This window comes from Suncus etruscus, chromosome 2, assembly GCF_024139225.1.
Source record: "Suncus etruscus isolate mSunEtr1 chromosome 2, mSunEtr1.pri.cur, whole genome shotgun sequence".
In the NCBI taxonomy this organism is placed as follows: Eukaryota; Metazoa; Chordata; class Mammalia; order Eulipotyphla; family Soricidae; genus Suncus; species Suncus etruscus.
In genome coordinates this window covers 153,480,289-153,495,674 of record NC_064849.1, presented here as the reverse complement: position 1 = coordinate 153,495,674, position 15,386 = coordinate 153,480,289, and the positions used below count along the sequence as shown (strand labels likewise).

At 39.6% G+C, this 15,386-nt stretch overlaps 1 protein-coding gene across 1 annotated transcript in view; it reads right to left on the bottom strand.

The window, feature by feature from the left end:
- LNPEP (leucyl and cystinyl aminopeptidase) overlaps window positions 1–15,386 on the bottom strand; it is a 101,125-nt gene that overhangs the window by 21,730 nt on the left and 64,009 nt on the right. Inside the window, exons 6-11 of the mRNA XM_049769115.1 lie at window positions 14,838–14,992; window positions 13,017–13,130; window positions 11,459–11,590; window positions 3,778–3,909; window positions 806–966; window positions 510–598 (exon numbers count right to left, since the gene is read on the bottom strand). Of these exons, the coding sequence (XP_049625072.1) occupies window positions 510–598; window positions 806–966; window positions 3,778–3,909; window positions 11,459–11,590; window positions 13,017–13,130; window positions 14,838–14,992 (783 nt within the window). The remainder of the gene's footprint in view (window positions 1–509; window positions 599–805; window positions 967–3,777; window positions 3,910–11,458; window positions 11,591–13,016; window positions 13,131–14,837; window positions 14,993–15,386) is intronic.

Sequence of the window (15,386 nt, the reverse complement as noted above, 5' to 3'; positions counted from 1 at the left end):
TCTGTGGTCACCATATATGATCTTTACATTTTATTATCCCCTTCTTTGTTATCACAACTTCTGGCCCCATTTTCTCATTACCAAAAAAATGTACACTATGTCTGCAGTACATTTTGTAATAATTAGGAACTATAAATCAAGGCCATGAATCAACCTGCCGAAGAGTCATCCAGGGTGCTTGTTAAAATACAGTTGTACAAGCCTACTCTCTGTGAAAACAGACAGCAGAGCATAATTTTAGAAACCATGATACTCCTACTGTTTCTTACTCTGAGGCCGTGGATGCCAAAATGCAACATTTGCTATTTAATCTAGAGGAAACTTTAAGCACATTCAATGCCACTTTTTATACTTTTTCAGGACTGAGACTAATTTTGTGCACGATGCACAGTTAAGCTTTATAGTCACCACAATATGAAGAGGTGACGCATAAAACCGTCCAGGGAGTGTGCTTCCGCTGCTTGGTCAGATGTTTCCAATTTCTTAATACAGAAGTATTATAGTCAAACCTGATTTCTTGTCCAGTAATGACACCAATCGATCATCCGAATAATTTCTTCCTCCAGTGACATAGGATAGTGGAATATGCCACAGATAGCTGTAAAAAGAATGTATTGGAAGATCATTATTCCTTCCAGCATTTTTTTATCAGAATTTGTTGCCTTGGCAGGTAAGGAGGTGAACATTTTCAAGTTGTTCTCAGAAAGAGACAATCATATTAGGTTTCATGGAACTTGGGATTTAAAACATTGAGAAATTTTAATATGAGGATGCAAAAAGAAAAGCAGGGAAAGAGGATATGTACCTTGCATCTGAAGGCTGAGCGTCAGGTTTCATATTCAAAAAGAACCTTTCTTGTTGTACATGAAGTTCTTTTCCTTTTCTCTGAACAGTCACTAAAGGAAAGCCTTTTTGCAGAGTCCATGTTTTCATCATTTTCTTTACATCCAGTGTTTTATTTGTGATCTGAAAAAAAAAGATTTATATAATATATAATATAAACAAACAACATCTAAAAAACTTTATAGTGTGACTTGTCTGCACTCTTCTGTCTTTCCCTAAAAAATGCAATGAAAGGCTGGAGAAAAGGGCGTTTGTTTGCCTTGCATACAGAAGGATGGTGGTTCGAATCTTGGCATCCCATATGGTCCCCGAACCCACCAGAAGCGATTTCTGAGCATAGAGCCAGGAGTAACCCTTAAGCACTGCCGGGTGTGAACCAAAAACAAAACAAAACAAAAAAATGCAATGAAGACAACATTTACTAAGATTAAAAAAGGCATCAAACTGAGCTGAATTTTCAGTTTTTAAACTAAATGAATGAATGAGCTATTATAAGAATCAAGTAACCTGGAATAGATTAAAGTAAGAAGTAAGAACTGAAGAGAAAAGCCTTGGGGGGGGGGGGGCTTAATTTCTGTCCCTAGGCAGGTGTGGGTGTTTCTTCATGTTACTACATGATTATTCAAAGTCTAGAATCAAATGAACTGCACCCATCTCTGTGGATCAGTGGAGTTTCTCCCTGTTCCCTAGGACCTCTGCTTTCAGAGGCTGAACTTCAAATGCTCTCAGCAAAAAACTAACAATGTGGAAATGCTAAACACACACACACACACACACACACACACACACACACACACACACGGAAGAGTGCAGTGATTTTAAATTTCTTTGGAGAACACTACTGAACCTTGGAATAGTCACACTCTTCTTTTCCGAAAATAAAGGAAAGGAACTTATCTATAAAATCTATATTTCAATGTTGCGGGTCACAGACCTTCAACAGCTCATTGTCTTTGAGCCATCTGGAATCAATGATCAAACCACAATTCTTTTTTTTTTTTTTTTGTTTGCTTTTGGACCACACGGCAACACTCAGGGGTTACTACTAGCTCTGCACTCAGAAATCACCCCTGGCAGGCTCAGGAGCCCATATGGGATGCTGAGAATTGAACCACTGTCTTCTGGGTTGGCCATGTGTAAGGCAAACATGCTACTGCTGTGCTATCTCTCCGGCCCCAAACCACAATTCTTAAACAACTATCTCTACAAAGAGGGTGGCTGAAATTCAAGATTTAATTATTTTTGTCGATTGCACATCGATTTGAGTCACAAGCAAATAAAACAATTGAATGTTAAAATATTTCCACTTGGTAGTTCCTCGCTGCACTGTGCAAGGTCTTCTTTAAGAGCAAGAAAACATGGGGCATGGCACATCCTCCTCTGCTCATTGTGATGTCACTCTTCTATTTTTCACAGCTCTTACCTTGTCTCTGGACAAGATGTTATGAAACTAACAAGCTGGCCTCTAAGCAAGGTGGTTCTGCACCTTTGGAAGCCAATGAAACCAAATCCTAGTGCATATGTTGAGGGGATACTTAAGTCTAGTTAAAAACTAGACTAGGGTCGGAGGTCGAAGAGATAGCATAGAGGTAGGGTGTTTGCCTTGCATGCAGAAGGCATCCTATATGGTCCCCTGAGCCTGCCAGGAGCTATTTCCGAGTGTACAGCCAGAGCGCTCCTGAGCGCTACTGGGTGTGACGCCCCCAAATCCCCCTAGACTAGGGTAAGAAAACACTCTGATAAAAAAAAGATAGCAAGGAAGGCAGAAATATATTCTAAATATCAGGAGAAAATACATAGAGAACAAAGTCATAACATAGCTTTCAACTAAATCACTAAAACAGGAACAACAAGGATCAGGAAATTGTCAATGATGAATGATTCCTGCCTTTTCTTTTTTTTTTTTTTTGGTTTTTGGGTCACACCTGGCAGCGCTCAGGGGTTTCTCCTGGCTCTGTGCTCAGAAATCGCCCCTGGCAGGCTCTGGGGACCATATGGGACGCTGGGATTCGAACCATCGTCCTTCTGCATGAAAGGCAAACACCTTACCTCCATGCTATCTCTCCGAACCCGCCTTTTCTTAAAAAGAAGTCGTGGGGTAAAAAAAAAAAAAAAGATGCATCTTCCTAGGCAAAGGATCAACTGCTAGAAAAATGCAGACTTCCAATTAGACTGGGAAGCAGAAAATATGCAAAAGAGAGACCCAGGGCAGGGTGTGTAACACCAGGGCCCATAAAACTAGGCCACCATATGTGTTCTGTGGCATTTATGTGATTGGGTTATTTCCTAAAATATGTGCAGAAATTTCATGAAATTTTCAAATATATCTGTGATCTCCCAAAACTCCGAGAATCATTTGTCTAGTGCAAGGTAGCAAACCCAAATGCTTAAAAGTTTATGAAGTTGGCAAACATTCACCACGCTGACTTTATACATGCTACAGATCAGCCTATTTATTAGAACATATGAAGGCACACCACAATCTAGACTGCAGAAAGATGCACAAGGGCAGTTCACAGTTAACAACAGTCAGTTTGTGACAGAGCATCAATGCTAAAGGAACATCGTTACCAAGAGCAGAACTCATGGGGAGAGAGAAGAACTAAAATTACAAGCAGGAGATGGAAAGAATGCAGAAGCATAAGAAAAGGGAAAGAGAAAGATACTCAAGAGTGAAAAAAAAACCCCAAATTCACTAATGGATGAATTCAGAAAATACAAGTTTATTAGAGTAGAAATAAAGCTGAAGATACAGAATCAAAGTCATCCAAGGTCATACAAATGTTTTCAGTGACTGGTATTCCCATTTCCTAGATTTTAATTCTGTGCCGTATTAACTGTCTTTGGCACCATGACTTATTTACAAAAGTTTAACAAATAAAAATAGAAGAACTTTCCATAATTTAGGCAATAAAAAATAGCCAGGTCACTTACCTCATTAAAACTATCCCACAAATCATCGCTCTGTATGGATGCATAGCTATGATTATGCAAGTACAGAATAATTGTATGTTGAAATATATCTTCGCTCAGGTAAGTTTTCAGCATTAACAAAAGAGAAGCTCCCTGTTTCCAAAAATAAAATGAGAAAGAAAAATATGAGAATGTTATAGCCACAGAATTAAGAACCTAAAATTAAAAATGCAGCATTTGTATATTCCACAGAATGTAGTATTTACATATTCTAAACTATACATTCACACATATATAACTGATATATCTAAAACTAGACATGGGAAAAATTCAAAACTATTTGAAGTGATTTGTAAAGAAATTAATGAAGCAGATTCTCAGTGCACGGATTCTATGTGCATGGATTCTAAAGACCATTTTGTGTGGTCTACCACTGTTTCAACGTCAGAGTTAAAAAAATCTTGTGTTTATAAATAGATGTTAGAAAAAATGTTCAAATTTTGGTGGCAGTATCATCTCAACCCACAATGGTCCAATGGACTAACTGAATTGACAGACATGGGAATTCTGTGCAGATGATGATAAACCATCGGGGCTCTCAAAAGTGTCTGTGCTAGACTCTGGAAACAACCAAGATGCCCTTGAACAGATGAATGGCTAAAGAAACTGTGGTATATATACACAATGGAATATTATGCAGCTGTCAGGAGAGATGAAGTCATGAAATTTTCCTATACATGGATGTACACGGAATCTATTATGCTGAGTGAAATAAGTCAGAGAGAGAGAGAAAAACGCAGAATGGTCTCACTCATCTATGGGTTTTAAGAAAAATGAAAGACATTCTTGCAATAATAATTTTCAGACACAAAAGAGAAAAGAGCTGGAAGTTCCAGCTCACCTCAGGAAGCTCACCACAAAGAGTGATGAGTTTAGTTAGAGAAATAACTACATTTTGAGCTGTCCTAATAATGAGAATGTATGAGGGAAATGGAGAGCCTGTTTAGAGTACAGGCGGGGGTTGGGTGGGGAGGAGAGAGACTTGGGACATTGGTTATGGGAATGTTGCACTGGTGATGGGTGGTGTTCTTTACATGACTGAAACCCAAACACAATCATGTATGTAATCAAGGTGTTTAAATAAAAAAAGTGTCTGTGCTAGTTTCTGCCCTTAATTCCAGTTTTGTACCACATCTGTCTTTCAGTGTCCTTTCATCACATTTGGAATCAGTAAATGTGTGGGCAACACAGAGACATCATTAACTCAGAATCACAAGTGCTACAGAGATCTCACTGTATTCAGAGACACACACTGAAACTACCACCTCTATGAAGCCTTCCCTGGTTTTACACGGACATCTCAGTTTTTCATCTTCACTTGAAATCACTTTCTGCATTTGCTCCAGAGACATATGTAGTTTGTCCTCTTAAATATTTGTTAGTGGGAAAACAGTGAAAAACTCAACCATGATAAAAACAGTATCTACACTAGAGTGGACACAAAACTAAGTTTGAATGGATTTCTCGTCTGATAAAAACGGAGCAGAGTTAACTCATCAAAATAAAGAGATACATGGAACAACTTAATGTCTGCTACTATCACTTCAGTGTCATTTCTATAAATTAAGCTCTCATTTTTCATCCCAACACCTCCTCTTCTCTTCAGCATCACTAAATCACTGCAGCATTAACAACATTAACAAGAAAATCTAGGTCACAATTCTCATTTTTTGTTTGTTTGGTTTTGGGCCACACCCAGCAGTGCTCAGGGGTTACTCCTGGCTCTGTGCTCAGAAATCGCTCAGGGACGGTTCAGGAGAACATATAGGATGTCAGGGATCAAATCTGGATCTTTCCTGGGTCGGCTGCACACAAGGCCCGACCACTGTGCTATCCTCTTGTCCCCCACAATCCTCATTTTAACATGTGATACCAGCACTGCCATTTGTATTAATTAAATCATGTGTGTGTGTAGGAAGGTCAGGAGTACTGATACTTTGACAGAACCCACGGACCTACATGTTCATGAAAGACTTCATGTACATGAAAGACATGTACAAAACTGGAATGAAGGGCAGTAACTAGCACAGACACTTTTGAGAGCCCCGATGGTTTATCATCTTCTGCACTTACAAGGACTTACATAGGTTCCTAAGACTGAATTCACATACCTGGCCCAGATAGATTAGAATTGGAAAATGCATTGTCTAAAATTGAAAATTCAGGGCTGACGCAACAGTATGGTTGGTAGGATCACCTTGCACATAGCCCATCTGGGTTCAATCCTGGGATCCCAGATGTTCCTCCAGCCTGCCAAGAGTAAGTCCTCAGCACCACCAGGTGTGGCCCAAAAACATAAATATAGAACATAAAATAAAATTGAAAATTCCCTACACTCAACAGAACTGAGGAATCGGTAAACCCACAAATAAGAGGCTTCATCATTAACCTCCTCCTCTCACCCATCTTCATCACTTCCAAGTAGGGCTTTTTTTTTTTTTTGCCTAAATTTTATAGAAGTCCTTTGAGCATTTATTGCAGGGCTGGTTTGGTGTTGATGAATTCCTCTCAAGAATTGTTTGTCTGAGAAGCTCCCTATTCCTCCTTCACATCTGAGGGATGACCTAGGTGGGAGAGTACTTTTGGCTGGAGAACTTTCTCCTCATCACTTTTTAAGAACTGCACTACTCCTTTCTGGGCTGTTGAGTTTCTATGAAGAAATATGCTGATAGCCTTCTAGAGTACCATGTGCTTTCCTTCGCTACTTTTAGGAGTCTCTTTGATTTTTGTCCATTGTAAGTATGACGCATCTTGGTATGCATTTATTTTGACTTTATTTTGTTTGGAATGATGAGCTACCTGAATCTAAGGTTCTAATTCTTTTGTCAGTTTGGGAAATTTTTTTTTTCATGGTAAAGCTTTACCGGTGATAGCTGGGCACAAGTCAATAAATATTGATATGCAAAGAACTTGAGACTATTCATACACTGAATCACTGGTTGCTGAGATGATAAAGTCAATTCAGTTTCTTGGGCAATGCAGCTGCACTTGGCTGATTGAGGGCTCCACTGACAGTAGGAATCATGTGGTTCTGACAGGAGAGCATCAGCACCCCACCTTCTACAAGCACTGGGATTCCCACCACCCTTTATTTCATGGGAATATTATTTTCAAACTGGCAGCAATGAAACATTTATGTCCTCTTGGTAATCTGACTAAGAGCCAACATATTCTGCAGCCTCTGGCTCAGTTACTACCCACTAACAGGGGCAACTAAGCCACAGGAACTACACAGCTTGGGAAAGCTCTTGACTAATTCTCCTGCAAATAATATTTCTGCCCCATTTCTTTCTCTCTCTTCCTGGAACCCCTGCTATGTAAATTTGACTGCCCCCACATGGATTTAGATTATTTTTGTTATTTCCATGTCTTTTTGCTAGTATATTTGGATTTTCACTGCTTTATTTTCAAGCTCATGGATTTTTTAAAAAATATTTTCCATTCCACTTTTGAATACCATTGTTTTTTTCTATTTTTCTCCTCAGTCCCTGTACTGTTTGTAAGATGGTTTCTGTCTGGATTTCCCACCAGCTTCCTCTCATCCGCTGTCTACAGAGACTCTTTTCTACTCCTATTCTGGTTCGAGTGAGCATCATTAGGCTTATGGTTCCAAAGACTTTCTAAGGCAGACTGCACAGGTGCTTCTACTGCTGTCTCCTTCCAGGCTTGTCCTGCTATGGATGTGACTGAATGTGCCATCTTCTATTACATGTGTAGGCCCATTAGGGTGTAAGAGTGTGACTTGCTTTTGAAATGGTCACTCAGCTTATGCTAGCACATGCAGTCAAGATAATAGACTTAAGTTAATAAGAAAAAAATTGGGAACATTTTCTTTTGATTTTTGAAGTCCTCTAAAATATGTTGTGGGATACCAGGCAAATATGGCAGAAGAAGGAACACTTGTATTTTCTTCTTTTTTGGGTTTTTTTTTTGGTTTTTTTTTGGGGGGGGGGGGGGAAGGGGTCACACCTGGCGGCCCTCAGGGGTTATTCCTGGCTCTATGCTCAGAAATTGTTCCTGGAAGGCTGGGGGACCATATGGAATGCCGGGATTAGAACCACAGACCTTCTGCATGCAAGGCAAATGTCTTACCTCCATGCTATCTCTCTAGCCCCTTGTATTTTCTTCTAAGCAAAAAAGGTTTTAAGAACCTGTATGGGAAGCATCCTGAACTCCTGAGGAATGGTCAGTGTTTCACAGCAGAGGCTGAAGGGGAAAAGGTGGATGGAGTGAAGATGAAGTGCCCTTGCTATATTGAAGAGCAATAGATTGCAACTGGGAATGTATAAGGCTTTATCCTGGGGGTCCAGGGAAGGTGAACCCAGCCTAGTACCCTGGTCCTATGGCCCTTGTGTTTCTAGCTCTGGAACAAGAGGCCACATCAAAGGTAAAAGTGGGCCTGAACAGCTGGCAGGCACTGGTGAGGGCTTCTTCCTCCTTTGGCCATGGCATCTCTGTCTCCAGATTATAGGCAAAAATGACTTTACTTTGAAAAGCGGCTGAAATGCCAGGGGTTGGGTGACTTGCAAGGCTTTCCCCTATCAAATGTTTTGCTTCTAAGGCCTTACTTCTATCCATCCACAACTGAATGCTAGCAAAAATATATATTCAGACTTCAAACTGTGTACACGCATGGGTCTCAAACTCACAGCCCGCGGGCCGTTTGCAGCCCTCCATACAACATTTTGTGGCCCTGCCCTAGAGGAATCTTTTTTTGTTTTGTTTTAGTTGTTTGGGTCATACCCCCCAATGTTCAAGGCTTACTACTGACTTTGCACTCAAGGATCACCCCAACTTTGCCTCCTGTGGCCCCCAGGTAAATTGAGTTTGAGACCCCTGATGTACAGGAAGCCTGGAGCCTCTGAGAGGGGAGCTTCAGTGCCTGCCATGCTCCCTGTGCCTGCTCACTCTCTGCAGCTGCATAGGAGCCATCTTCCCATAAGGCCACCTTGCTCTGCAATTGAAATGCCTCAAACCCCTGGCCACTGACTCCTCAGGCCTAGTAGACTCTGGGCAGCCTCTCCTGGGCACCCATGGTCACACACCTCTCACACTTAATCTAGAGGTACCTGAATGCTAGCTCATCTAGACTATGGCTTTTCATGCTGCTGAGAACATCAAGGTCCTATCATGTCCTGCTCCACCCAGCAATGACTGGGGCCCCATAATCTTCATGTACCACTTCCCCTCCCACTGTAATCCAGATAAGTAGCTTCTTGGTGGTGCTTGAACATGTCAAACAATCTCCTATGAAAGTTGTGTGTGTGTGTGTGTGGGGGGGGGGTCCCAAAGGCAACACTCATATTTGAGGATGTGTGAGGAAAACAGGATATAACTATGCTATAATCAATAAACCATGATGATTTATTATGGTGGAAGGTTATACAGCAAAACTAGTTAAGGGAAAAGGTACCTAGGATAACTAGGTACTGCCAAAAATCAAGAATTCTCTCCCCCTGGAGCCTACACTTAATGCCGCAGCAATAAGTTATGATAATAAAACATTGTTTACCAGTGAAGTCCATTAAAAACTCTACATCTAGGATTTTTATTGGGGGTCAGACATGGAGGTATCTTCTGACTAGCACATACCAAAAACCCAGATTCTTGGAAGAAAAACAGCTGTTTAGCATAAATCACCTTGTTTGAGCAAACAGTTCAAGCAGTGAGATTTCCCTAATATGGAATGGTTGGAACTCTCAAAATCCATGCTCGTAGATAGCAGCCAAGGGTTAGCCTTGGTCCTTCTAAGGACAGCCATTTCAGACTTACTCTTTTGCACACATGCACTAAACAGTGAATATTTCCTCTTGTGAATCATCTTTTCTCTGCCTTGTCAAGATGGTGTTTGAATAGTCAATGGTCTTCATCAATCATTTTACATAAAATGACATTTCTTTTGTTGCTGATTCCTTTAACATGTTTTATTTTAATGTCAACACTTATCACCTAAAACAATACTTATTCATTCACTCATTGCATTGCACACATCCATTCATTCATTCCTTCATTCATTCATATTCTGTGAACTGGATGCGCCACCATGTCAGGAATGTTTTCTTGTCCCAAATGTATCCACCCCCAGCACCTAGGACAATGTCAAATGCTTGGTTGGTATAAGAATTTGCCAAATGAATGAACTCTCACAAGATAATCTACATCAGAATTAGTATAAAAATTAAAAAGACAAAATAAAATATCAGGTACATTTCCCAACCTGGTACTTCCTCCTTGCATACAATTCTTATAATATATTCAGCCTGCTTTTCTCAATACAATGGGACATTTGCCACTCTCTGAAAAAAAAGATTCCTTGTCTATTTATCTTCCTAAATTTTTCTCTGAGACCTCACTGGTTCATCCACTCTCCATTCCCCCACCTTGTGATGTTTCAGTACTATGTCTTAGACTCAGACTGCATAAGAATTTGTGGGTTCTCTTTGTAAGCCATGTCCCTGGCCCGCACCCATTCTTGTCTTTCTTTACTCTGCTCATTGCTCTTTACTTCTAATCTTGTTACAGACATACTTCCATTCAATTCCCATTTTCCCCCAAAGAATTCTCACCATCTCAAATGAAAACACATTACTTGGTGCAAGGTAACTGCTTAGTGCTTCCTGAGTCCCGACCACCTGGCTGAGGAGGACTATGTCTCACACTGTTCCTGTATTTTTTTTTCTTGGTACAGCACAGGAACTCGATTTATGACTGAGTTCATCTAACAGCCAGAGTAAGAAGACAAACGTACAGTAATATTGCTCCCCAACACAAACAGAAGAATCACTGATAGTCCATTCTTCCACTCTCGGATAGCCAGTTTCTAGATTTTTGGTCTTGCTTCACCCTAAATCTGGAGTTCATGTTCATAACCTTCATTAATCTACATTTCAAGTTTTTTTTTTAAGGCCACACCTAGTAGTGGTGCGTAGGGCTTACTCCTGACTTTATGCTCATGAATCATCCTGGTAGGCTCAGGGGACCATAAAAGATGCTGGGGATTGAACCAGGGTTGGTGACATGGAAGGCAAGTGTCCTACCTGCTATACTATTGCTCTGATTCCTAAATTCCAAGACTTATAATTTCTTTCTGCTTGTTTATTTGGGCAATTCTGGCTTTGAAACATGACTCAGTTCTGAATAACAGAGTTATGTGCTTGCTTAGACTTTATCCCTTGATAGAGACTACATCTAGATCTAGTAAGTGAGAAAAATTTTATAAATATATTTAAACAAAATCTTCCCAGAATACCAAAGAACTTTCAAGTGAAAGACAAATGAAAAAAGCCCCTCAAAATTAGGGGCCAGAATGATAGCACAGCAGTAGGGCATTTGCCTTGCATGCAGCAGACCCAGGACAGACCCGGGTTCACTTCCCAGCATCCCCTATGGTCCCCTGAGCCTGCCAGGAGTGATATCTAAACACAAAGCCAGGGGTAACCCCTGAGTGCCAACGGGTATGCCCCCCCCCCAAAAAAATAAACCCCACAAAATTAAGACTAAGAGCTATAGAAGCGAACACTTTAAAATCTAACAAAGAATCTGAAAATAATAATTTAGTCTTTAAAATGATCTAAATAATGCAGCATCCTCACATACAAAATTTATTTGAAATTCACCCAGTCCTTTTATGCAACAGCAGTACCTTAAAATAGGAAAGAGAATCAAACATTTCTTCAATCTGCTCTGAAGAGCGGACAGATGATGAAAGTGGATGAGATGAATTCAAGGAATCTTTCTTCATGGTTTTGAATCGAGCATCTAAGAAATCTTCATACTTGAGAGAAAGAAAACAGGTCAGGAAACACAGAATAGTTTCAAAGGTTAAGTATAGGATCACATAAATTAAACTAGTCACTATTTTTCATTATTAATAAAGAAGCTACACTAAACCTCAGAATCCATGTTTTTGAAAAGGTAAATGTAGGAAAGATTGTGTAACTTATGTATATTCTTAAATTAAAAAAATAAAATTTATGACTTCTAGCAATATGAAAAAAGAGCACTGCCTAAATAACAACATAAGGATGCATTAAGAATATTTCACTGAAGCAATCAAATGTCAAACCTGAATATTCATGATGAATATTTGAATATAGACTAGTATATGAAAAAATAAAACCTTGTGCCAGGAATACTCCTTAATGGTAAAGTATATGCCTTTCATATATGAGGCCCCGGGTGTGATTTACCAGAATCAAAAATGAAAAACAAACCTTAAATTAAAACATAACCAAAACCTAGTCCTTAAGCTAATTTGTCATATATAGTAGAACTTTTCAATTAAGATCAGAAACATTTCCTCAGATCATTTAATTGAACTGAGGTTCATTTAAAATAAAACTTTTAAAAATTCTTTTGAGTTCAGTAGATGAGTTCCCTTAAATACATCTGGACGTTTCAAACATTCTGGGCACCACCAAGTGGTGAAACTGTATATCTCATTCCTTAAACAAATAGCAAACCGATTTAAAGAGCCTCAGTAGTCTTGCTAAAAATGAATTCATTCTCCACCTGAATTTATTAAGTCTTATATAAAAGTTCCCTATAAAAGATTGTGGATCAAGGATTCAAAAAGTTTCAGGAAGTCATTGATCTGAGACTGAAGGAAGTCTTCTGTTTTCCCAACTATGGCTGACATGACTGGGTGTTATCTGTCCCAGTGGCTCTTGGGTCAAAAAGGCTATTCTGAGAGTAGTTAATACAAAGAGCACATCATGATGCCTGCTGTAACAATATATTTCAAGTCTTTGAGAAAGGAACAAATGTGACTTGCACCTAGAAAGGCAGATTCTCTGCATGTATAAATCCAGAAATCGGTTCATAAAAAGATCATAGTGATAACAGAGCATTCTGATATAATATCTTTATTTGTTTCTCTTTATATACAAAAGTTTTGTTTTGCACAAAAGATTTAGTTTACTTATTTGAGCAGGAGGGCTAATTCTTTAAAAGTAAACATAGCACAATAAAATTTAATCTTACTGTTAAGTGTGAATTTTAGCCTTCAGTGAAATACATTGGTAAATAAAAGTATAATTTCCACTGAAAAATCTCAAGATTTAGATTGATATAAAATTTATTGAATCTTTCAAGATACAGTCTTAGTAATCCAAATGATATAAAAATAAATAGTAGATAAGATCTGACTCTATACCCCACTTCCCAGCATGCACAGAGGACCAAACAAACACTATACTTACACTGGAGAGTTCTTTAAATATTTTTTCCAAGGAGAAATACTCCATAAAAGTAGCAAAACCTTCATTTAGCCACAGGTCATTCCACCACTGCATCGTTACCAAATTACCAAACCACTATTGGGGTGGGGGGGTGGAGAAAGCAAATGATTATCAACTGAATTTTTTGTTTAGTTATCAGACCATACCTGGCCATACTCAGAATTTACTCCTGGTTCTGCAATCTGGGGTTACTACTGAGGGAACTGAGGGAATACCCTAAGGGTGAATTTAAGTGCTGCATGCAAGGCAAGCACCCTATTTATGGTACTAATATTTCAGCCCCGATATTTATTTTTTCAAAACTTTTTAGGAATTGAACTCTCAGATAAATTCCTTACTATTGGATTATAATATCTTAAAAATATAGCATGATTATTATGAGTTTCATAAAGTTTACTTTAAAAGTAAAATAAAAACTTTAATATCTTACTAAATTGAATGCGATGACAAGCAAGAGGGATGGCAAGCACTTAACAAAATGTAACAGTTTATGTTTTATCTACTTTCCTTTTCTTTTTGGTTACAGGCCACACCCAGCAGCACTCAGGGGTTATTCCTGGCTCTGCAATCAGAAATTACTCTTTGTAGGCCCAGGGAGGGTCTTCTGGAATGCCAGGGATCAAATCCAAGCTGGTCGTGTACAAGGCAAATAGCCTCCATGCTGTGCTATTGCTCCAGCCCCAGATTTCCCAACTCTTGAAGGATGACACCGAAAGTAAGTGACGGCAGGAAATACCTCAAGTTCCCCTGGTGCAGCATCTAGTTAGGGACTTCGCATGCACTCCCTATACCAGCTGGTTTTGTCTCCTGTCAGGTGCTAGAGATGACTCTGGATAGTTGCTGAGGCTGTGTGACCCTTCCTTATCACAACACCAGGCCTAGACAACTTTGACTAGCCGCATGTTGAAGGCAGGAGACACGAGGTGCTGCTGAAATTGTATACTGATATACCTGTGTGATTTTCCTTCTTCTGTTCTCCATATCACATGACAAACTGCAAGCTCACCTTTATCTTAAATGTTCCCCTTTCCAAACTAAGATCCAGTTGGAGAGCCAGTTGGAGCAAAGATAAAGAAATTGGTCTAGTCCTGACAACTATAGCCCAAATTTCATGAGAAGGGAGTGCAATGGAAGGAAAAACATCCCTGCACACTGCCACTTGGCAGCTGGCATCTTTGAGAGGCAGTAACTGAGAGGAAGAGAAGGTGTCTGACTACCATAGGGCTCCTCAAGGTCTGTCCCAAACATCTCAGCTGTGCCATGCACCAAGTTGAGTCTGAGCTCCCACATCTGCGAATGTGACTGACTCCTACCTCAGAGTAATTGTGAAAGAGTGAGGTGGCAGACAGGACCATGCTTTGTAAAATGATAAAATCTTAAACACTAAATGGACTTTTCATATGAAAATTAAATTTATACAAAAATCTTGTAATAGGGCCCGGAGAGATAGCACAGCAGCGTTTGCCTTGCAAGCAGCCTATCCAGAACCAAAGGTGGTTGGTTCGAATCCCGGTGTCCCATATGGTCCCCCGTGCCTGCCAGGAGCTATTTCTGAGTAGACAGCCAGGAGTAACCCCTGAGCACTGCCGGGTGTGGCCCCCCCAAAAAAAACAACAACAACAACAAAAAAAAATCTTGTAATAGTAGGAAAACAAGGTATTTCAGATTCTATAATAAAAGTGCACTTTTTTATGAGCATCTAAATCTATTCTAATAATATAGCCTATTTTATATCATAGTTGATCTTACAGGTAGGAGAGTAGCAGACTTGATTGCCAATACCTGATGGGCCAGCTCGTGAGCAATGATTTTTGTGATGAGTTTTTTATCAGCCACTGAAGAAGTATTATTGTCACACAGAAGTGTTTCTTCTCGGAAGGTTAGTAAACCCCAATTTTCCATTGCTCCTGCTTCAAAGTCTGGAATAGCCACTAGGTCTGTAGGTAACAAGAAAGAAAAGGGAGAGAATTCATATCTTCTTCTTAACAGAAAGCCTGTGTGCTCTTTATCTTCCCAGTAGCTTCAGTAGGCCTGATCATACCCTTACACAAGTCCATCCCTTTGCAAGAAACACCAAATTCCCTTATTAAAAATTAATCTTTCTTCAGCAAGGAAGACAGAGCAAAAATCTTTTATCTAATAGTCAGCTCTGTTACCTAAAATAACAGCTTCACATTGATCAGCATGGAATCATTTTGCCTTTCTGAGATCTGTGTCTCTGGTTTTCTTGGTATCAGGAATAATCTTAGAAAGACAGAACTGATCCAACTCCAGACAAGCCCTAAGCAAATTCTCACACAGGAGTCCCTTATACAACCAAGTGTCTTTAAG